At 37.3% G+C, this 25,556-nt stretch overlaps 1 protein-coding gene across 1 annotated transcript in view; it reads right to left on the reverse strand.

Moving 5' to 3' along the window:
- Positions 1-25,556, reverse strand: part of MEIKIN (meiotic kinetochore factor) — an 80,770-nt gene that overhangs the window by 7,945 nt on the left and 47,269 nt on the right. Inside the window, exons 10-13 of the mRNA XM_043587085.1 lie at positions 22,176-22,340; positions 20,014-20,094; positions 11,749-11,868; positions 1,885-2,008 (exon numbers count right to left, since the gene is read on the reverse strand). Coding sequence (XP_043443020.1) covers positions 1,885-2,008; positions 11,749-11,868; positions 20,014-20,094; positions 22,176-22,340 — 490 coding nt within the window. The remainder of the gene's footprint in view (positions 1-1,884; positions 2,009-11,748; positions 11,869-20,013; positions 20,095-22,175; positions 22,341-25,556) is intronic.

The raw sequence follows: 25,556 nt of genomic DNA on the forward strand, positions 1-25,556 counted from the left end.
TCACAGAGCTAGAACAAACAATTCTAAAATTTGTATGGAAACAGAAAAGACCCCAAATAGCCAAAGCAATGTTGAAAAAGAAATCCAAAGCTGGAGGCATCACAATTCTGGACTTCAAGCTATATTACAAAGCTGTAATCATCCAGACAGTATGGTACTGGCACAAAAACAAACACATAGATCAATTGAACAGAATAGAGAACCCAGAAATGGATCCACAAACATATAGCCAACTAATCTTCAACAAAGCAGGAAAGAATATCCAATGGAAAAAAGACAGTCTCTTCAACAAATGGTACTGGGAAAACTGGACAGCAACATGCATAAGAATAAACCTGGACCACTTTCTTACACTATACACAAAAATAAATTCAAAGTGGATGAAAGACCTAAGTGTGAGAAATGAAACCATCAAAATCCTAGAGGAGAAAACAGGCAGCAACCTCTCTGACCTCCACCAAGCAACTTCATACTAGATATGTTGCTAAAGGCAAGGGAAATAAAAGCAAACATGAACTACTGGGCCTTCATCAAGATAAGAAGCTTCTACACAGTGAAGGAAACAATCAGCAAAACTAAAAGGCAACCGATGGAATGGGAGAAGATATGTGCAAATGACATATCACATAAAGGGTTAGTATCCAAAATCTATAAAGAACTTACCAAGCTGAACACCCCGAAAACAAATAATCCAGTGAAGAAATGGGCAGAAGACATGAATAGACACTTTTCCAAAGAAGACATCCAGATGGCTAACAAACACATGAAAAGATGCTCAACATCACTCATCATCAGGGAAATACAAATAAAAACCACAACAAGATACCACTTCACACCTGTCAGAATGGCTAAAATTAACAACTCAGGCAACAACAGATGTTGGCAATGCAGAGATGTGGAGAAAGAAGAACGCTTTTGCACTGCTGGTGGTAATGCAAACTGGTTCAGCCACTGTGAAAAACAGTATGGAGGTTCCTCAAAAAATCCAGCAATTGCACTAGTAGGTATTTATCCAAAGGATACAAAAATGCTGATTCAAAGGCACACATGCACCCCAATGTTTATAGCAGCACTATCAACAATAGCCAAAGTATAGAAAGAACCCAAACGTCTATCAACTGATGAATGCATAAAGATGTGGTATATATTATACATATACAATGGAATACTACTTGGCAATCACAAAGAGTAGAATCTTGTCACTTGCAATTACGTGGATGGAATCAGAGTGTATTATGCTAAAAAAATATGTCAGTCAGAGAAAGACAAATAGTGTATGATTTCACTCATATATGGAATTTAGGAAACAAAACAGATGAATATAGGGGAAGAGAAGCAAAAATAAGATAAAGACAGAGAGGGAGGCAAACCATAAGAGACTCTTAAGTAAAGAGAACAAACTGAGGTTACTGGCGGAGTGTGTGGTGGAGAATGGGCTAAGTGGGTGATGGACATTAAGGAGGGAGAAGCAGTGGATGTTATATGTAAGTGATGAATCAGTAAATTCTATTCCTGAAATCATTATTACACTACATATTAACTAACTTGGATTTAAATTAAAAATAAATAAATAAATAAATAAATAAATAAAAGTGAAACCCAATAACACTAAATTTCAAATAGTTGAAAACAGTATCCTAGATAAGTATATTTAACTCAGTGGCATAAGCTAATTTTTCAAAAGATTAAGTATTTGACATTTAAAATTTTTTCTGGTCAGGTTCTGACACCGAACCAAACTTTTTATAATTTCACCATTTTCACTTTGTACAAGAGCTCTAAGAATACAATTTATAAGCAGACTTCCTGTGCGCATAAGGAATTTACCATGAAAGAATGTTTTATATCACCCAAAAAGTAGGCTCTGCATTCACACTATAGTACCTTGGGGAATATCTTTAGGTGGAGAATATTTCTTCTTCTTTACAACAACACCTTTACTTTTCACTTGTCTATTTCCTGGTGTTGCTCTAATAATACAACATATTTCTGATTTATTTGAAGGAAACTGAAAAAGAAAAAAGCAGGTAATGCATAATTCTTCCAGGTACTATATTCGTATGTTGTTTTATTTCAAAGGCAAATATTCTCAACATCCATATTTCATACATATTAACTATAGAAAGCATTTATGAAATGCTTACTCCACTCCAGACACTAATGAATCGGTTTGAAAACATTTCCTTACTTAATAATCACCAGAAGCAGATAAGGCAGATTATATTTAACACTATTTGAAAATGAGAAACTTCAGTTAAAAGAATTTGGGTAACTTATTTAAGGACACAGAGAGAGTAATGATAGAGTTAAGATTCAAGCATTCCAAAGTGTGAGAGCAAGTCTATATAATTTACTGAATTAAAACACAAATTTAATTTAATTCTGAGCCAAACACTAGATTTCCTTGATTTCTCAATTCAATGAATTTTGACAGCTGCCCATCAAACAGACAAGACAGGCTCTAGATTAAAGTAACACACCTTACTTCTTAGAACTCAGAAGTAGAGATATGTATTTATCAAGGGCTCCTTACATTTTAGGTAAAGCTGATACAGAAACATCTTCTGCTGTAAAATTCATACCATCCTCTGTAGTGGATATCTGCTATTTTCCTGCCTAGCATCTTTTCCATTTTTCGGACTCTAAACAGTACCAGAGTTTTCTTGGAAGAATCTACTCATTCTCTTAGGCTGCACACCACCCTTTCCTTATGGCTCAGGTGGAATTGATGGTACTTCTGGGTACCAAGATGGCTGTAGGACCCAACCTAGCCGATCAACATATGTCATGCCCTGGGGGCACAGTGACTGGCTGAGACAAGAACATTGTAAATGGGCCAGCAGGAAGAAGGAATTGCTGAACTTGAGACTCTGGCACTAAGCCAAAATCCTTGAGGGGACTAAAGTGGTCCTAGATTGATACTCAATCCTTGCTCTAGCTGTTGTAGTAGAAACAGATACAAACCCTCTTAGGGATACACACACACACACACACACACACACACATATATATATATATATATATATATATATATATATATAATGGATGGGATCCATTGATAGGATTTTTATCAACTAAGAGCAAGGAAATAAATGATCAGGGTCAGTATCAGAGTTGTTCTTCAAGATTCAGCTCAGAATAGTTCCAAGCAGAAATAAGAGACAAAATATATTTGACCTTATCCTCTAATTTTATTATAGCAATAATGAAATACCAAACTCATGACAAATCAAGCTACCATATATAAGACTGTACAGTATCAAACAATGGGGTTAAACCTATAGAACATCAGATATCAGAACTGCCAAATCAGAATAGAATAACAATGTATGAAATTATTAAAGAATTAACAATATAAATCTCATGGATGAGCAAGCAACAAGAGACTACAGGAGTGAAAAGTAGATTTGAGAAAGAAACAACTAGAATGTCTTGAAATGAAAAATAAAATTTTTGAAATGCAAAATTCAATGGAGGTCTTAAGGAGCAAAATAGACACAACTGAAGAATTAATGTTTATTTATTTTTGAGAGAGAGAGAGAATCCCAAGCAGCCCTTTCATTATCATTTCAGAGCCCAACGCAGGGCTTGAATCCATGCACCATGAGATCATGACCTGAACCAAAATCAAGAGTTGGATGCTTAACTGACTGGGCCACATAGGTACCCCAACAAATAAATGAGAAATATTAAATAGACTTTTAAAGATATGGAGGATAGAAAGATGCCTAACTTATGCCAGTTACCATTCCAGAGAGAATAAAACAGATAATAGCTGAGAAATTTCCCAAACTGATGAAAGACATGAGTACACACATTCAGGAAGCCTAAAATTCTAAGCAACATTACAATAAAATAACAAAAGCAAACACAATACTAATCTTTTTAAGCATACATCCCAGTGAAATTATAGCACACCCACAATAAGAAGTACTTTATAAAGTCCGGAAAGTTTAACTTTAAAAAGTCCCCAAGACCACCACAGGCTTAATGATTTGCCAAAAGGAATCACAAGATTCAGAAAAGCTGGTATATTCACAGTTATGGTTTATGATACAATAGAATACAAATTAAAATCCACAAAAGGAAAAAACATATAGGGGGAGTCCAGGAGAAAAAGTATACAGAGCTCACAACAGGATGATAAGCTTCCAGTTGTCTCTCCTAGTTGAGTCACATGGATGGTGTTTAATTTTCCCAAGTGCAAAGTGTTGCCAACATCAGAAGCCCAGTAAACTTTGACTCAGATCCCAGTCTCCCAGAGGTCAAACTGATACAGAGGTAGCCCAAAGCCTCAGGTATCAAAAACAGGTATTTACCATAAATCACATTGTTAGCATAAACTATCTGGCATGGATACTCAAAGGGGTCATAACTCTTACAAAGGACTCTTTAAATCTCAATAGTAAAAAACCCAACACAATTAAAAAACAGGCCAAAGGCTTTTCTAGACAGTACACCAAAGATATATAGATGGCGGGGCGCCTGGGTGGCTCAGTCGGTTAAGCCGCCGACTTCAGCTCGGGTCATAATCTCGCGGTCTGTGAGTTTGAGCCCCGCGTCGGGCTCTGTGCTGACAGCTCAGAGCCTGGAGCCTGTTTCGGATTCTGTGTCTCCCTCTCTCTGACCCTCCCCCGTTCATGCTCTGTCTCTCTCTGTCTCAAAAATAAATAAATGTTAAAAAAAATTAAAAAAAAAAAGATATATAGATGGCAAGTAAGCATTTTAAATGATGTTCCACATGACATTTTCTCATCAAGGAGTGCAAATTAAAACAACGAGATACTACTACCCACCTATTAGAATGGCCAATATCGGGACACCTGGGTGACTCAGTCGGTTGAGTATCCGACTTCGGCTCAGGTCATGATCTTGAGGTTCAGGAGTTCAAACCCCACACTGAGCTCTGTGCTGATAGCTCAGAGCCTGGAGCCTGCTTTGGATTCTGTGTCTACCTCTGTCTCTGTCCCTTCCCTGCTCATGTGCTCTCTCTCTCTCTCTCAAAAATAAATATTTTTTTTTTCAACATTTATTTTTGGGACAGAGAGAAACAGAGCATGAACGGGGGAGGGGCAGAGAGAGAGGGAGACACAGAATCGGAAACAGGCTCCAGGCTCTGAGCCATCAGCCCAGAGCCCGACGTGGGGCTCGAACTCACAGACCGCGAGATCGTGACCTGGCTGAAGTCGGAAGCTTAACCGACTGCGCCACCCAGGCGCCCCCAAAATAAATATTTTTTAAAAAGAGAAAAGAAAACAAGAAAGATTCCTATTAATGACCTCACCTTCTACCTTAAAAAAGTAAGAAAAGAAAACCAAATCCAAAGTAAGCAGACAAAAGAAAATAACATGAGAGGAGAAATCAATAAAATAGAAAATAGAAAAATAGAGAAAAATCAATAAACCAAACTTCTAGCCATATTAATGAGGAAAGAAAAAAAAATAAGACACAAATTATCAATATCAGGAATGAAAAAGGCTATATCACTACAGATACCAACATATTAAAAGGATAACAAGGGAACACTATAAAGAACACTTGACAATAAATTTGACAACTTCTAAAAAATAGACAAATTCCTTGAAATACACAAACTACCAAAGTTCACTCAAGAAGAAATAGGTAAGTTGAATAACCCTAAAGAGATTTTTTTTTAATGTTTATTTTTGAGAGAGAGAAAGAGTGAGAGAGTACGCATGTGTGGGCACATACATGGCAAAGAGAGAGGGAGACAGAGGATCTGAAGCTGGCTCCAGGGTGAGAGCTGAGATCCAGATGTGGGGCTGGAATGTAGGAACCATGAGATCATGACCCAAGCCAAAGTCGGATGCTCAACCAACTGAGCCACCAGGCCCTAAAGAGATTTTTAACGGTAGCTTATTTCATTAAAAAAAAAAAAAGAACTCCAGGTCTAGATGACTTCACTAGTGAACGCTACTAAACATTGAAGGCAGAAATACTAGTTCTTTTCCAGAAAACTGAAGATGAAGGAGTACTTTCCAACTTGTTCTATGAGGTTAGCATTACTCTGATGCCAAACTCAGACACAGACATCAATCAATCAATCAATCAATCAATCAATCAATGAAACTAAAGACCCTCACCAACACTGATGGAAAAATTCTAAAAACATTTTCACAAATTAAATATATCAATATATAAAAATAAACATATACCAGGGGCACCTGGGTGGCTCAGTCAGTTGAGCAGCCAACTTTGGCTTGGGTCATGATCTCACAGTTCATGGGTTCAAGCCCCACATCAGGCTCTATGATGACAGCTCAGAGCCTGGAGCCTCCTTCCATTCTGTGTCTCCCTCTCTCTCTGCCCCTCCCCTGCTTGCGCTCTGTCTCTCTCTAAAATCAATATATTATACTCAATTCATAATCATCAACTCATCATATTAACAAACTAAAAAAGAAAAATTCTATTATCAACTTAATAACTAAAAAAAGTACATTTGGCAAAAATCCAGCACCCATTCCTGACAAAAACTCTTAAGTACATTAGGAAAAGGTGGGAACTTCCTCAACATAGGAAAAACTTAGAGCTAAGATCATATTTAATGGTGAACTACTGAGTATTTTCCCTCAAAGTACAGAAATAAGGCAAGGATATCTGCTCTCCTCACTGCTCTCCCAGCATTGTACAGGAAAATCTAGCTAGTGAAATTAGTCAAGAAAAAAAAAGGCATCTGGATTAAAAAGGAAGAGGTAAACCTTTTTTTCCACAGACAATATAACTGCCCAAGGCCCAATGGAATCTTGGGGGTATGGAGGACTACTAGAACTAATAATTAAGTTTAGCAAGTTTACAATATACTTATGAATAGAATGTTTCTGTTCCCACAAAATTCATATGGTGAGGGGCGCCTGGGTGGCTCAGTCGGTTAAACACCTGACTCTTGACTTCAGCTCAGGTCATGATCTCACAGCCATGAGATCAAGCTCCATATTGAGTTCCACACTGAGCATGGAACCTGCTTGGGAGTCTCTCTCTCCCTTCCTGGCCCTCCCCAACTCATACACATGCAATCTCTCTCTCTCCCCACACAAATAAATAAACATTAAAAAATATTAAATAAATAAATAATTAAAGAAATTTCATATGTTGAAGCCCTAACTCCCAATGAGACTATATTTGGAGATAGGCTCTGTGAGAGGGTGATAACGGTTAACTGAATTAATAAGGGTGAGGTCCTAATCTGAGAGTGCTGGTGCCCTTTTAAGAAAGGGAAGCAATACCAAAGCTCTTTTTTCTTTGTGCAAAGAGAGAAAACGCCAAGTGAAATCACAGCAAGAAGGTACACATTTACAAGACAGAAGAAAGCCCTTGGGGGAACTGAATAGGTCAACACCGTGGTCTTGGACTTGCCAAGCTCCATCCCTGTGAGAAAATAAATTTCTGTTGTGGAAGCCACCCAGGCTATAGTATTTGATTATGGCAACCCGAACAGATTAATATGATGATCAATATACACACAAAAAAGTATTTTTATATGCTAGCATTAATAGTCAGATATTGAAATTAAGAATACCATTTATAATAGTATCAAGAATATAAAATACTGTCGTCAGGTGGGAAATGATGACATCAAGTGGGAATAATGACCCAAAGAGTGAAAACTACAGAATGTTTCAGAGAGAAATTAAAGACTCAAAAAATGGATAGCTTTACATTTTTCTTGGGTTGGAAGACTCAATAACGTCATGATGTCAATTATGCCCAAATTAATCTGTAGATTAATTCAATCCTAAATCAAAATTCCATCAGGATTTTTTTTCTTTTGGTAGAAAACAACAAGCTGATTCTAAAATTCATATAGAAATGCAAAGGACCTAGAATAGCCTAAACAATTGAAAAAGAAGAACAAAGTTAGAGGGCTAATACTACCTAATTTCAAGAATTGTTATAGTGCCACATTATTTAATACTATGTGGTACTTGTACAAAGCTAGACAAAAGATCAATAGAACAGAGTATCTGAAACTGGCTCCCTGCTGAGAGCTGGGAGCCAGATGTGAGGCTCACTATGTTACACAACTAAAACTAATGTAACATTGTATGTCAACCATACTTAAAAAAAAAAAAAGACTATTATAATAGGGTATTGCAATAGGGGAGAGAGACTGGACTTAAATCCAAATACAGCAAATACAGCAAGGGATTTACAGCTAACAAGCCAAATGGGAGAAGTCAGCAGTTGGAAAATTACTATGAAGAGACATCAAGGGTAAGGAGATTTTCGTAAAGATTTTCTGTGATACTGTGATTTTTAATAAGAAATATAGATTTGGTTTTTCCCCCCCATTGCTGACACAGAGCTCCTAAAACCTTTGTATTTCCCTAAGTGATAACAACAATAAAAGTGTTTTTGTTAATGCGATGAAACTTTAAGAATGCACTTAAGAATGGGGGCTGCTTGCCAGGCAAATCGACCCTGGATTAGAGGGTTGGAATTTCTAGGCCCACCCCATAACCTAGGTAGGGGAGAGGGACTAGAGGTTTACTCAGTTGTCAACGGCCAATGATTTAGTCAACCATACCTACAGAATGAAGCTGTTACCAGCTAAACTCCAAGACCTGACCTCTACTGCTCATCTGCTTGTACCCACCAACCTTGGTCCCACATTTTCCCTGAAGCTCTTCTTTCCGGTTTATCTCTTAACAGAGGCAAAGAACCAAGGGGCATAGCCTGGAAGAAGACCTTCTAGGGCCAGACCACCCAGATCAGTTTGAGCATAACCACCCTGCCCCTGATTCGCGCTTGTACAGATAAACTATGGAATGACCCAAGCTGTGAATGGCAGTTACCTTTACCTCATTATAACACTAAAATCTCTGCCCAAGGAGGAGCACAAGCCTCATTTACATAATTATATGATATATGTACAAGCTTGTTTCCTTAAGTCGCATGCACCACCTTGTGCCTGCCTCCACATATGATGACAAAACTCCTTTACCTAAATATTCATCCTAACCCTAAATAAAAGGAAACCATTCACCGTTTCTGGGGAGTCATGGTTTTGGAAGTTATTCCCCATGATCTCCTTATTTGCTGCAAATAAAGTTTCCTTTGTGTGACAACTCTACCTGGTATAGTTTCTACATGTGACTTACCAAGGAATAAACTCATGTTAGTTTAGTTACATAGCGTCCATAAAACCCTAAAAGGACAGGGTTCAGAGAGTATCTGGGTTCATGAACATATGGAGATTCATGGACAGTGGTGCCCTAGAAGAAAGCACAGAAGCTCCTTGCCCTTTCCCCATATAATGCCCTATGCATTTCTTCCATGTGGCTATTCCTGAATTATACTCTTTCAAAATAAACCAATAATCCAGTAAGTAAAATGTTTCTCCAAGTTCTGTGAGCTACTCCAGTAAATTAATAGAATCCAAGGAGGGGGTCATGGGAACCTCTGATTTAAAGTCTGTTGATGAGAAGCATAGATAACAATCTAGGCTTCCAAGTGGGATGTGAAGTGGAAGGTGGTCTTGTGGAATTAAGCCTTTTACCTGTGGAATCCAATATCTTTGGGAAGTGTCAGAACTGAGTTGAATTCTAGGACACCAAGCTGCTGAGAGGAGTATTGCTTGTTGGAGGTGTGGGGAGCCCCACTACACACACACACTTTGAAAATGGGTCCAGGAACCTAATTAGACCTAATAGGCTAGGGTGCCAAAGGCAGGCCAGGGGGATCAGATATCAAGAGTGGGAGATTCTCTGTAAACTGAGAAAATTCTTGCTAAGACTACATTCAGGATGGACACAGAAGCCCAAGGTCAAGGTCTAGTTAAGAAGAGGGCTCAGAGAAGCCTAACTAAAGTGTGATCAAGAAGAGAATCTTTGTCAATACAAATACTTGTACGTGAATGTTCCCAGCAGCGAACCAATCCAAATGCGTGAGTGAATGGATAAACCTCTATATACCACACAATGGAATACCAAGTGGTGGGTGAATGGATAAACCTCTGTATACCACACAATGGAATACTACTTATCACTAAAAAGGGCCAAACTATCAATGCACTCAACAACATGAATGAATTTCAAAATAATTATGCTAAGTAAAAGATGCCAGATCAAAAATTCTCCAATCTCTCACTTGAGTAATCCCCAAACTCCAGAAAAATGTAAACCAATCTATAATTACCATAACTAGATCAATAGTTGCTTGGGGAGTAGGGGCAGGAAGGACAAGATTAGTAAACAGGAGGAGGAAACTTTTGGGTTGATAGATATTTTCACTATCTTGATTGTGGTGGTGGTTTCACAGTTGCATACATATGTGAAAACTTTCAAATTATACACTTTAAATAATGTGCAGTGTATTGAATGTCAATTATTCCTCAATAAAGATGCTTTAAAATTTATTTTATTTTTATTTTACTTTATTTTATGTTTATTTTATTTTTGAGAGAGAGAGACAGAGCGTGAGTTGGGGAGGAGCAGACAGAGAGGGAGACACAGAATCTAAAGCAGGCTTCAGACTCTGAGCTGTAAGCACAGAACCCAACACAGGGCTTGAACCCATGAACCATGAGATCATGACCTGAGCCAAAGTCAGATGCTTAACCGAGCCCAGGCACGCCTTTTTTATTTTAAAGAGAGAGCATGCAAGTGGGGGAGAGGGGCAGATGGAAAGAGAGAATTTTAAGCAGACTCTATACTTAGTGCGGAGCCTGACACAGGGCTCAATCACTGGGATCATGATCTGAGCTGAAATCAAAAGTCGGACACTTAACCAAATGAACCACCAGGCGCCCCATAAGATGTTTTTTTAAAAAGGTAAAAGTCTCCCGTTTCACCTGACCTCTCGATATAATGTGCTATAGTCTTGTGTTTCCCTACTTCTTCCATTCCAAGTTCCTATTTCAATTTATTTTTACTTCCCTTCAGCCTCTTACACTACATTTTCTTTCTCTCTCTCTCTCAGAAAACTATCTCTTTAACTGCCTCTGGTCTCACCTTTTTATAATCTGTTCTCCATCCCTGGAGCCAGAAGGACATATGATATCATCCCTTGTTCACAATTATTGGCCCCTCTCAGGAAAAAGATCCAAATTGTTTAATATGGATTAAAGACCCTTTGAAATCTTGGCCCTTATTTACCTTTAGAATCTCATCACCAGCTTTCTCCCCACCATCTGGATTCCCATCCTCACCCCAGGGACTCACTGAAAAGATCTGGCTACACTAAACCACTACATATCCCTAAAATTTTGCCTTTTTATTTATTTCTCCCTGCCTCTTTCTCTTACACTGTCCTTCTGTCTGTCTGCTCCCATGCTTCTTCTCTCTGACTCTTTCTCTCCCCTTACCCCACATCTGTTCCCTCTTTTTCTGCTTATCCCCTATCTCTACTCCCACCCCCATGGCACTCAGCTTGATGACTTTTATGTTTTCTTTTATAATAAAGCATAATACTTCTGTGTATTCATCCTAACACAATGAAATTGGTGACCACAGTTTTTATGTTATAGATGAAATAGGTGTTTTGGATCAAAGTAGGTTAATACTGTTTCCTCTAGTTGTTTAATAACCCCAAGTCTTGACAATGCAAAGTGTTCTGGCTGTGGCAGCCTAATATCTTTTATTTAGAATTGTAACTGATAGCTGCCTCCACATGTAGATGATGTTAGCCACAAATGAGCTACAGATTTCTTAGAGCATCTCATATACTAAGTACCTAATATGATAGTAATAATTTCTTTTAGTAATTGAAGGAAAAATTGAGAATACTAACCTCATTTGAAGAATTTTCTTGCAAACTTGACACTGGAAAAATTTCATTTGAATTAACGTAAGTGCTGACATTTGGAAATAGTTCTTCAAAAGATGCTCTCTGCACTGAGGACAAATCAATCTATAAAAAATATATTACTCTTATAGAAGTGAAGTGCTGGAAAAGCAATTATTTTTACATACCTAAAGCTGAAATACTCTCTCATTAGAAGCATTTTCTTGTGAAAAAATATGGAGTTTCTTTCTAAGGTGATAAAAAGATTCTAAAATTGACTGTGGTGATGACTGAACATACCTGTGAATACACTAAAAAGCAGTGAATTTCACACTCTAAATAGGTGAACTGTATGGAATATGAATTATATCTCAATAAAGCTGTTTTTAAAAAGCCCACAACCTCTATGTAGAAAACCCTAAATACTCCACCAAAAAATCGCTAGAATACATGAATTCAGCAAAGTCACAGGATATAAAATCAATGTGCATTTCTATACACCAATAACAAAGCAGAAGAAAAAGAATTCAAGGAATCAATCCCATTTCCAATTGCATCAAAAACAATAAGATACCTAGGAATAAACCTAACTAAAGAGGTAAAAGATCTATATTCTGAAAACTATAGAACACTTATGAAAGAAATTAAAGAGGACACAAGGAAATGGAAAAGTAGCCCATGCTCAGGGACTGGAAGGACAAACATTGTTAAAATGTCTATACTACCCAAAGCAATCTACACATTGAATGAAATCCCTACCAAATTACCACCTGCATTTTTCAGAGAGCTAGAACGAATAATCCTAAAATCTGTATGGAACCACAAAAGACTCCAATCCTGAAAAGGAAAAACAAAACTGAAGGCATCACGATTCTAGATTTCAAGCTATATTACAAAGCTGTAGTCATCAAGACAGTATGTTACTGGCACAAAAACAGACATAGATCAGTAGAACAGAGTAGAAAACCTAGAAATGGACCTACAACTATATGGTCAACTCTTCTTCAACAAAGCAGGAAAGAATATCCGATGGAAAAAAGACAGTGTTTTCAACAAATGGTGTTGGGAAAACTGGATGGCAGCATGCAGAAGAATGAAACTGGACCGCTTTCTTATACCATACAGAAAAATCAATTCAAAATGGATCAAAGACCTAAATGTGAGAAAGGAAACCATTAAAATCCTAGAGGAGAAACACACACAGCAATCTCTGTGGCCTTGGTCACAGCAACTTCTTACTAGACACATTGCTGAAGGCAATGGAAACAAAAGCAAACATCAACTATTGGGACCTCATCAAGATAAAAACCTTCTGCACAGTGTAGGAAACAATCAACAAAACTAAAAGGCAGCCTACAGAATGGGAGAAGATATTTGCAAATGACATAGCTGAGAAAGGGTTAATACCCAAAATCTATAAAGAACTTATCAAACTCAACACCCAAAAACCAAACAGCTCAGTTAAGAAATGGACAGGAGACATGAAGAGACATTTTTCCAAAGAAGACACCCAGATGGATAACAGACCCATGAAAAGATGGTCAACATCATTCATCATCATGGAAATACAAATCAAAACCACAATGAGATGCCATCTTACACCTGTCAGAACGGCTAAATTTAACACCACCAGAAACAACAAGTATTGGTGAGGATGCAAAGAAAGGAGAACCCTTAAAAAAAAAAAAAAAGAAAGGGGAACCCTTTTGCACTACTGGTGGGAATGCAAATTGGTGCAGTCAAAGAACAGTACAGAGGTTCCTCAAGAAATTGAAAATAGAACTACCCTACAATCCAGCAATTGTACTATTAGGTATTTGCCCAAAGGATACAAATATACAGATTTGAAGGGGTACATGCACCCCGATGTTTGTATCAGTATTATCAGCAATAACCAAACCATGCAGAGAGTGCAAATGTCCATCAACTGATGAATGGATAAAGAATATTTGGTATATGTACCCAGTGGAATATTACTCAACCATCAAAAAGAATGAAATCTTGCCATTTGCAATGATGTGGATGGAGCTAGAATGTATTATGCTAAGAGAAATAAGTCAACCAGAAAAAGACAAATACCATATGATTTCACTCCTATGTAGAATCTAAAAACAAAACAGATGAACATATAGGAAGGGGGGGGGGTGAGAGAGAAGAGAGGGAAACAAACCATAAGAGACTTTTCATGACAGAGAACAAACTATGGATTCACAGAGGGAGGTGGGTAGGAGATGGGCTAGATAGACGATGGTTACTAAGGAGGGCACTTGTGATAAGCACTGGGTGTTATATGTAAGTGATCAATCACTGAATTCTATTCTTGAAACCAATATTGCACTGTATGTCAACTAAAATTTAAATTAAAAAAAATAAAAAGTAAAAAAAAAAAATAAAAAGCCCACTACAAAAAAAGTGTTAAACATACAATTACTATGTGACTCAGCGATTCTACTTCCTCTTACAGGTATATACCCAATACAGTTGAAGACATATATTCACACAAAAACTTGCACATGAGTGTTCATAACAGTATTATTTTTCATAATGCTACCAAACTGACAAATTAGTAAACAAAATGTGGTATATCCTTGCCATGGGATATTATTCAGCCAGAAATAAGGAAGAAAGTACATGTTACAACATGGATGAATTTTGAAAACATTATGTTAACTGAAAGAAGGCAATTACAAAAGGCCACATATTCTATGATTCCAGTTATATAAAATAGCCAGAACAAGTAAACCTATAAAGAACCCTTTTCCTCAGCTTGAAAAACTGATCAATGGTTAATTCTCACACTCTATTCTACTAGGAGGGTGTTAAAGGTAACAATGTCAACATTGCTGGTGGTAAAAATGATGATAAGCTGTATCCAGACTAGGAAAGGCTATAAATGAATTATGAATAAATGATAAATATACTATATGTAAATAGCTCCTATGAAAAGCACCATACTTTGAATTTCCCTGACTCTTCATGTTTATTTATTTTTGAGACAAAGAGAGACAGAGTGAGAGTGGGAGGAGGGGGAGAGAGAGAGCTCCAAGAATTTGAAGCAGGCTCCAAGCTCTGAACTGTCAGCAAAGAGCCTGAAGCAGGGCTGGAACTCACGAACTGCGAGATCATGACCTGAGCCAGAGTCAGATACTTAACCGACTGAACCACCCAGGTGCCCATGAATTTCCCTGACTTGTAATCTGGCATGTCTCTTGTGGGGACCCTGGAAGCTATGTCTATGTGCTATCACAAAATAGACTAGATCTCATCTTCTTGTATCTGAGTTGTCCCCAAACTGCTAAATAAACTGCTTCATGGACTTCTGTGAAAACTGATCCCACTAAAGAGGAACACCATTTCTGCCCTGCTTGCAAGTTGTATTCCTGTTGTTTACTTGAATATGAGAAGAACCCTAATTGGGTAAGAGCCAAATTCTAAGACTCTTATAAGAAAACAGAGGGGGAAAATTTAATGACACTGAATTGTGCAATGCACTCTTGGCTATGACACCGAAAGCACAGGCAAAGAAAAAATAGATAAATTGGACTACATATAAATTAAAGATTTTGGGGTGTCTAGTGTGGCTCAGTCGGTTAGGTGTCCGAATTCAGCTCAGGTCGTGATCTCATGGTTCATGAGTTTGAGCCCCACATGGGCCTCTCTGTTGTCAGTGGAGAGCCTGCTTTGGATTCTCTGTCTCCCTCTCTCTGCCCTTCTCTCTCTCTCTCTCTCTCTCTCTCTCTCTCTCTCTCTCTCTCTCAAAAATAAACATTTAAAAAAAATGAATGCTTTTGTACAACAAAGGATACTGTCAACAGAATGAAAAGGTAACCCACAGAATGGGAGAAAATATTTGCAAACTATATATCTGATAAGAAGTTAAAATCTCAAATATATTAAAAAAACTCCTATAAAATGGGAACCCTCTTGCACTGTTGGTGGGAATGCAAATTGGTGCAGCCACTCTGGAAAACAGTGTGGAGGTTCCTCAAAAAATTAAAAATAGACCTACCCTATGACCCAGCAATAGCACTGCTAGGAATTTACCCAAGGGATACAGGAGTACTGATGCATAGGGGCACTTGTACCCTAATGTTTATAGCAGCACTCTCAACAATAGCCAAATTATGGAAAGAGCCAAAATGTCCATCCACTGATGAATGGATAAAGAAATTGTGGTTTATATACACAATGGAGTACTACGTGGCAATGAGAAAGAATGAAATATGGCCCTTTGTAGCAACATGGATGGAACTGGAGAGTGTGATGCTAAGTGAAATAAGCCATACAGAGAAAGACAGATATGTACGGTTTCACTCTTATGTGGATCCTGAGAAACTTAACAGAAACCCATGGGGGAGGGGAAGGAGGAAAAAAAAAAAAAAAAAGAGGTTAGAGTGGGAGAGAGAGCCAAAGCATAAGAGACTCTTAAAAACTGAGAACAAACTGAGGATTGATGGGGGGTGGGAGGGAGGGGAGGGTGGGTGATGGGTGTTGAGGAGGGCACCTTTTGGGATGAGCACTGGGTGTTGTATGGAAACCAATTTGACAATAAACTTCATATATTGGGAAAAAAAAATAAATATTCAAAACAAATAAAAAAAATTAAAAAAACTCCTATAACTCAACAATAAATAAATAAGCTGATTAAAAAATTGGCAATTGACTTGAGTAGACATGTCTCAAAAGAAGATACATAAGTGGCAAATAAGCACATAAAAAGATGCTCAATATCACTAGCCATTAGGGAAATAGAAATCAAAATCATAATGAGATACCGTCTTACACCCATGAGGATGGCCATTAGTTAAAAAACACAGCTGGGGCACCTGGGTGGCTCAGTTGGTTAAGTATCCAACTTTGGCTCAGGTTCTCGTGTTTCACGAGTTTGAGCCCCACATCAGGCTCGGTGCTGACAGCTCAGAGCCTGGAGCCTGCTTCAGATTCTGTGTCTCCCTCTCTCTCTGCCCCTCCCCGATTCATGTTCTGTCTCTCAAAAACAAATAAAAACATTAAAAAAAATTTTTTTTTATTTTTATTTTTTTTTTCAACGTTTATTTATTTTTGGGACAGAGAGAGACAGAGCATGAACGGGGGAGGGGCAGGGAGAGAGGGAGACACAGAATCGGAAACAGGCTCCAGGCTCTGAGCCATCAGCCCAGAGCCCGATGCGGGGCTCGAACTCACGGACCACGAGATCGTGACCTGGCTGAAGTCGGACGCTTAACCGACTGCGCCACCCAGGTGCCCCTAAAAAATTTTTTTTAAAAACACAGAGTTGTAATCATCAAGACAGTTTGGTATTGGCACAAAAACAGACACATGGATCAATGGAATAGAAAACCCAAAACTGGACCCATAAATATGTGGCCAACTAATCTTTGAAAAAAGCAGGAAAGAGTATCCAGTGGAAAAAAAAGTCTCTAGCAAATGGTGTTAGGAGAACTGGACAGCAACATGAAGAAGAATGAACCTGGACCACCTTCTTCTACGATACACACAAAAAAACTCAAATGGATGAAAGACCTAAACATAAGACAGGAAGCCATCAAAATCCTAGAAGAGAAAACATGCAACAACCTCTTTGACCTCAGCCATGGCAACTTCTTACTTGACATGTTTCTGGAGGCAAAGGAAACAAAAGCAAAAATGAAATACTGGGACCTCATCAAGATAAAAACCTTCTGCATGGTGAAGGAAACAAAGAGCAAAACTAAAAGGCAACCAATGGAATGGGAAAAGATATTTGCAAATGACATTTCAAAGAAGACATCCAGATGGCTAACAAACACATGAAAAGATGCTCAACATTACTCATCATCAGGGAAATACAAATCAAACCACAATGAGATACCACTTCATACCTGTCAGAATGGCTAAAATTAACAACTCAGGCAACAAAAGATGTTGGCGATGCAGAGATGCGGAGAAAGAGGAACACTTTTGCACTGCTGGTGGGAATGTAAACTGGTTCAGCCACTGTGGAAAACAGTATGGAGGCTCCTCAAAAAATTAAAAATACAACTACCTTACAATCCAGCAATTGCACTACTAGGTATTCATCCAAAGGATAAAAAAATGCTGATTCAAAGGGGCACATGCACCCTAATGTCTATAGCAGTGCTATCAACGATAGCCAAATTATGGGAAGAGCCCAAATGCCCATCAATTGATGAATGGATACAGAAGATGTGCTACATACAATGGAATACTACTTGGCAATGAGAAAGAATGAAATCTGGCCATTTGTAGCAATGTGGATAGAACTAGAGATTATTATGATAAGTGAAACAAGTCAGGCAGAGAAAGACGGATACCATATGTTTTCACTCATACAAGGATCCTGAGAAACTTAACAGAAGACCAGGGGGGAAGGGAAGGGGAAAAAAAAGTTATAGAGAGGGAAGGAGGCAAACCATAAGAGACTCAAATACTGAGAACTAAGGGTTGATGAGAGGTGGGAGAGAAGGGAAAGTGGGTGATGGGCATTGAGGAGGGCACCTGTTGGGATGAGCACTGGGTGTTGTATGAAAACCAACTCGACAGTAAACTATATATATATATATATATATATATATATATATATATATATATAAAGATGTGGTACATATAAACAATGGAATACTACTCAGCGATCAAAAAGAATAATCTTGTCATTTGCAACACAATGGATGGACCTAGAGTGTATTATGCTAAGCTAAATAAGTCAGTCAGAGAAAGACAAATGTCATGATTTCACTTATGTGGAATCTGAGAAACATAACAGATAATCATAGGAGAAGGGAAAGAAAAATAAGATAAAAACAGAGAGGCAGGCAAACCATGAGACTCTTAAATATGGAGAACAAACTGAGGATTGCTGGAGGGGAGGTGGCTGGGACGGGTGGGTTAAAGGGTGATGGGCATTAAAGAGGGTACTTTTTGGTATAAGCACTGGGTGTCATATGTAAGAGATAAATCACTGAAGCCAAGATTACACTGTATACTAATGTGAATTTAATTTAAAAAATAAAATAAAAATACAATTGCACTTATGTTTGAATACATCCTAGAAAAAAAATGTCTTGGAAAATAAAAAACTACTATGTATATTCTTCATGCTTTTCTGCCTTTCTTGAAATTTATATTTTCAATGAACATGTAGTTTATAATTGAAGATAGATGTATTTCTGTCTCTAAAGAAAAAAAATATATTCAAAATCTTGGAGCAGAGTTAATCTGTCATTGTGTCAATTTTGTGGCAGGATGATGTAACTAACTTTTTTCCTTAGAACGTATTGACATTCATTTAAAGATAACGTAACACATTTGTGTTCATCAAGGTAGTCTGTGGATATGATTAAACATGAATGCCCACCTTATAGTAAGAAATAAAATGAAAATTGTAAACAAAACAAAACAGAAAAACACACAGAAAATAGTAAGTGTTGGCAAGGATGTAGAGAAGTTGGAATGCTCGTACATTTTACGGAGAATGTAAAATAGTACAGCTGACATGGAAAAGAGTATGGCAGCTCCTCAAAAAGTTAAAAATGAGAATTACCATATGATCCAGCAATTTCACTTTGAAGTATATATCTAAAAGAAGTGAAAGAAGAGATACAAAGAGATATGTGAACACCATGTTCAAAGCAGCATTATTCACACTGGCCAAAAGATGAAGCAACCCAAATGTCCACAGACAATTGAATGGATAAACAAAATGTGGTATATACATATAATGGAATATATTAATCCTTTAAAAAGGAAAAAATTTCTGACACAGGCTACAACATTGGTGAGGACATTATGCTAAATGAAATTTGTCACAAAAGGACAAATTCTATATGATTCCATTTATATGAAGTATCTAGAATGGTCAAAATCATAGAGAGAAGTTAGAATAGTGTTTGATAGGAACTACAGGATGGAGAAATGGGGAGCTATTGTTTAATGTATGGAGTTTCAGTTTTGCAAGAAGAAAAAAGTTCTGAGTGAAAAAAAAGTGATGGTTCTACAACAATATGAATGTACTTGAACTGTATAGTTAAAAAGAGTTAAAATGGTAAGTTTACTTACCATATTTTATTACAATAAAAAATGAAAAAGAATCTTTCTAATTTTTCTTCCACATATAGCACTATATAGAGTACTTCCAGCAAAAGCATGTTTATACAACAGAAAACCACAGACATCATTCCATATGTACAAAATTCTCCTGGTGTGGCACAAACAGAAAAATAGGGAGGAGGAGGAACCAGAAAATAGATACAAGTGCCAAATGCTAATACTTACCACTAAACCAGCAGTTTGTGAAGATGGAGTACTTGTTAAGAGGTCTCTGCTTTTCTTATCAGGAGTACTAGAATTTGTACTCTATAAATGTTTTGTGAAATAGGGGATTGAATAGCAGAAAGAAAGAAAAAAAATTAATACAGTAAAAACACAGTATCAAATTAGTAGACTAGATCATAATGTGTCAGACTAATAAAATTTTAATGTGCTAATTAAATTTTAAACCACTAGACAAGAAACTAAAAAATCTTCTAGCTTGAGCTAGGTCAAGAAACTCCTAAGAGAACTCTATGTAGGACAAGAACTATGCAAGAATACTTTGCGTGAAATCACTATTAATTTCAGAAGGAACACTAATTTAAGTTTTCAACTAGGAAATGGTGCTATGATTATCTTTTTTACTGCTAATAAAAAGTATTTTACTTTTAGAATTTGTTTAATTCCTAGTATATTATTTTACTTTTTATGGAAAGGGATTTTAAGTTATTTCTGAAGCTGTTAAAAATATGTGTAATAAGGATAATTGGTTTAAAATAATACATATAAATGTATATAGACACTTCCATATATGCAGTATCAAAGTCAGAGAAATAATAAAGGCTCAATTCCTATTTTTTGAAGATGCAAAGAATCAGACACACAGAGAGACAGGTAGACAAATCAAGAAAGAGAGAGCAAGAGAAAGACAGGATCAGAGACCTAAAAGTTTAAGAGAGAGAGGTAGGGATGGGGGAGGGAGGAAATGGGAAAAGGAGGAAAGGGAGAAGGAAAGGGAGGAAGAATGAGGAGACAAAAGAGATGAAGGAAAAAAAGAGAAAGACTGAGAAGAGAGAGGGAGAGAAAAGAAGGATGAAGAAGATAGAGACCAACAAACTATGAACAGAAAGAAACTAACAGAGAAACAGAATTAGAGACAGAGAAGAACAGATGGAGAGAGATCAAGACAGAGATAGGATGAAGAGAGACAGAGCTTGAGACTGAGAGACAAAAACCAGGGAAGGCAAAGACAAACAGGCAGCTGTGAAAGAGAGTAACAGAAATATTCAAAAAGAAGACAGAAAACTTTATTTCTAGCAATCAGCTGTCTTTTTAACTGCTGGATTCCATGAAACAACTAGTGCCTCTGATAAATCTCTTTGAATAGGTGTTTATTATATGCAGCCAACTCTGGAACACAAACTCAAGAGCTGGAACTTGAACATCATAGGCAAATTTGTGTTAGGTTTCTTTTTTTATTTTCTCTTTTTTTTTTCTTTCATTCTTCCTTTCCTTTCTGGCTTAAAATCTCTTAAAATATCTGTTTGTTCAAGACATAAGATGGGATTGTTTATTAGGAAAATTTTTATCAAAAATTTTATGTATATTTAGCTGGTACACTGTCAGCTCTTGAATTCATTAGCTATTTAATCTTTCTTCATCTTGGAAAGGGAATGATAGGGATTATTCTACCCCTAGGGATTGCTGTGCAAAGGTTACGAATAATACATGTAAAGAGAACCTACAGTGCCTACAGAGTAGGAGATATTCAATGATAGCTAGTATTTATTATTGTGGCTGCCACGGAGGTGTTCTGCTCAGACCTCCATGAAGTGAGAACCTGCTGTTCCAGTGCAAAGAGTGCAGTTACCTGACAGCGCCCCAGTCCTCCCCGCCCCCCCCCCCCCCCCCCCCGCAACACTCCCAACTTCTCTGGAATCTCTGGAAAGCTTCAGCTTTCAGGTTGAGGCCATCATCTTCTCAGGCAACCCCCAGCCAACGTTTGAGCATAGAAGCCCAATGTAAGACTCCTGTAATAGATAACCTTTGCTCCAGACTTCCTTATGGGGAAAGCTTCTGGCACACTTGCAGTGAGGGCTGAGACTATTCCTGCCCAATACTGCTTTCTCCCTATATTCCTTTCTCAGCTGTTATCCCCTCCAGTATACCACTTGAATGAACTCTTAATTCTGTCTGAATATCTACTTCCCCATGGTCCCAAGAGACATAATTGTTAACTATCAATCCACTAAAAAAACCCTGCCTATATACAGCTATAAATATAAAGCTCTCTGCATTTTTTCCTAGATTTGTTAACAAATCTATGTATATCTAAATCTTTCCAATAAGTACATTTTCTGGATACAGGCTTTTCAAGAATTAGTTAAAAGAAGACCAGTGCTTACCGATGCAGATTCCATGGACTGAGGCAAAAGAACGTTGGTAACTGGTTCACCTGCACTGGTTTCAGTAACAGATCTCTGGTGAGATGATGGAACCTTGATTTTTAGATGACGAGAACTTAACTTTGCTTGAAAATTTTTATCTGTATGTTCAGGATCTTTTTCAGGCTGAAATAAATTCATAATCACAAAATATACTCCATCATGAAATACATTCCATAATCATGAAATACACTGTAAAATTATTTGCAGCACTTCTCAGATGTCTTATTTTACTGTAATATTAATGTAATAATTATTACAATTAAAATAGGGTATATTTATCAATCATATAAATATTATATATATAATTCTATTCTTATTTCCTCAACTTGAAAAAGAGTTTTCAACTTAAAGCTTTTGTAAAAAAAAGTAAAGTTTTCTACATATTTAAAAATAAAATCTATTGAAAGACAAAACAGTTTGAAATACACGCAACTCGGGGTGCCTGCGTGGCTCAGTTAAGCATCTAACTTTGGCTCAGGTCATGATCTCAAGATCCATGAATTCAAGCCCCACATTGGTCTCTATGCTGACATCTGGAGCCTGCTTCAGATTCTAGTCTCCCTCTCTCTCTGCCCCTCCCTCGCTCACACTCTTTCTCTCTCTCAAAAATAAATAAGCATTAAAAAAAAAAAAAAGAAATACACACAATTCAAAAAATTTCCTTACTACATTTAAGGTAACCTCTCTTAAACAGTGTTCCACAAAAACAGATCATAATGAGATTTATCTACCTGTCGGTAGTTCAAACTAAATTTTAGAGAAAACATCAAATGTATTTATATAAATGTATTTATTATGCAGTCATCTTCATTTAAGAAATCAAAAGTACTTTCTAAGACATCAGGAAGCTGCAACTACAAGAAAGCATGTTCCTTTAACAATTAATCCCTCCATTAAAAATTGCAGATTGCTCAGTGACTGCTTGTCTTGTGTGACTTGTCCAATACAGTATTCCCAGTTTACATATATTCAACATAACTGAGGAGGTGAAATTTGAGTTGAGTCCTGAAGAATGACAGTAGTTTTGAGTTGGGGCTGAGGGGATAAACACAATGGTAGAGAGAGGTAGGGGAAGGAAGGAAGGAGCTATAAAGTTCATTTCAATCAAAGGAAAGAACAATGGTATGGAGCAAACAGCAAGGTATTTATTGGCATCTACTGACTTGCTACTCTCATGTATACGAAGCAAACAACTTTTTCTCTCACTCCTGTCACCATTCTCAGCAATTTCATCACGCAAGTTGATAACTCAGCAATTTCATCACGCAAGTTGATAACTCATCTAACTAACTAGCCCTCCTGCAATTTTCAGTGGTTGACCTTTGCATTTTCAATAACTTTTCGCTTCATGGTATTTTAATCATTCTGTGATCAAACATAGCTCTTACCATCAACAGAAATTACAGAATCACCAATTTGAATAGCTTCTTACATCCTTCCAACCTATGTTCAATTATGTTCATGAAATCAACTCCCCTCCATTGAAATTTCCAATTTACTGATCCTACCATTCTATCTTGATACATTACCCTTCTCCTGTCTTATTCTTTCCTCATCTACCACCATCTATCCTTGTAATTACTTGTGATCCCTTCTTCTATCACAGATATCTGACAAACCCCCAGCCCTAGATGACTCCTGATATCAATATCTTCTGTACCTCCACTGCAGCTGAGTGCTGGGAAAACCATACAGTCTGGCATATCAAAGTCACCACAAACTCAAAAGGAGTAGCCACAGACTGGCAACACTTCTGCATTTCTCTAGCTTCTCATGATTATGTCACTCTCTTCCCATTTTCCTGAAACCTCTGGTCTCCTTCCTTCTCCCATTCTCAGCTGACAGCCTTACCTCACACTTCCCCACAACAACAGAGGTAATCAAATGGACATGACCATTAAGGATTCAATTTGGGGGGCCTGGTGCAAACTAAAAATGTGGGGTCCCTTGTTTAAAAAACTATTAAACATGTCAAGGCAAGAGAGCATTAAATGAAATGTGGGATCCTTCTAAGCACAAAGCCCATGCTGCTACCACTATTTTTACAAATATACCACAATGGTAATATCTCTACTCTTATTTTAAAAATTTTTTCACATTTATTTATTTTTGAGAGAGAGAGAGAAAGAGTGTGAGCGAGGGAGGGGCAGAGAGAGAGGGAGATACAGAATCTGAAGCAGCTCCAGGCTCTGAGCTGTCAGCACAGAGCCCGACGCAGGGCTCGAACCCATAAGCTGTGAGGTCATGACCTGAGCCAAAGTCAGACACTTAACCAACTAAGCCACCCAGGCACCCCTCTCTACTCTTTTAAAGGCCAGTTCCTCCACTTGTATTCTGGATCCCATCTTTCCTCATCTTTTCAAAGACTTCCCTCTTCCCCTAATTGTATACGAAGTTTGTTGGGGCTTTTAAAAACAGCTTTATTGAGATATAATTAACATACCATAAAACTCATTCACTTTAAGAGTAAAATCAATGTATTTTAGTATGTTCACAGGGTTGTACAACCACTATAGCCTAATTTTAGAACATTTTTGTCCCTCCTAAAAGAAACTCTGTTCTCATTAGCAGTACATCTGCTAATGGAGTAAAAACAAAACAAAACATGTTTCCTCTGACCCTGCCTCTCCTTCTAATTACTGTGCTTTTTCTTAATTTACTTCAGAGTCAAGCTCTATATGTAATCATTACTTCCTCACTTCTTTTTCTTTTTTCCCACCTTTATTGAGGAAAAATTGACAAATATAATTGTATATATGTGAAGTGGACAAGTAACAGTATATACATATACACTGTTGAATGATAACCAAGATCAAGATAATTAATATATCCACCATCTGACATATTAATTTTGTGTGTGTGTGAGAAAGTTTAGAATCTACTCTCAGTAACTTACAAGTATGTAACAGTGTATTATGATCATCATTATGCTGTACATCAGATTCAGAACTTTCTCTCATTATGACTGAAAGTTTGTACCTTTAGACCTACATCTCCCCATTTCCCCAGACTCCTAGCCTCTGGCAACTACCATTGTTTTTTCTATTCTCTGTTTCTATTCTTTGTTTTGTTTTTTGGGTATTTTTGGGTTTTGCTTGTTTTTTAGGAATCCACATATAAGTGATACCATGCAGTATTTGTCTTCCTCTGATTTATTTCATTTAGCATAATGCCCTTCAGGTTCATATATGGCAAGATTGTAAATGGCAAGATTTTCCTCTGTTTTTATAACCAAATAATATTCCATTATCTGTATCTATATATCTATATCTATATCTATATCTATATCTATATCACTTTCTTTACCCATTCATCTATTGAAGGACATTTAGGCTGTTT

Source organism: Prionailurus bengalensis, chromosome A1 (genome assembly GCF_016509475.1).
Source record: "Prionailurus bengalensis isolate Pbe53 chromosome A1, Fcat_Pben_1.1_paternal_pri, whole genome shotgun sequence".
NCBI lineage: Eukaryota > Metazoa > Chordata > Mammalia > Carnivora > Felidae > Prionailurus > Prionailurus bengalensis.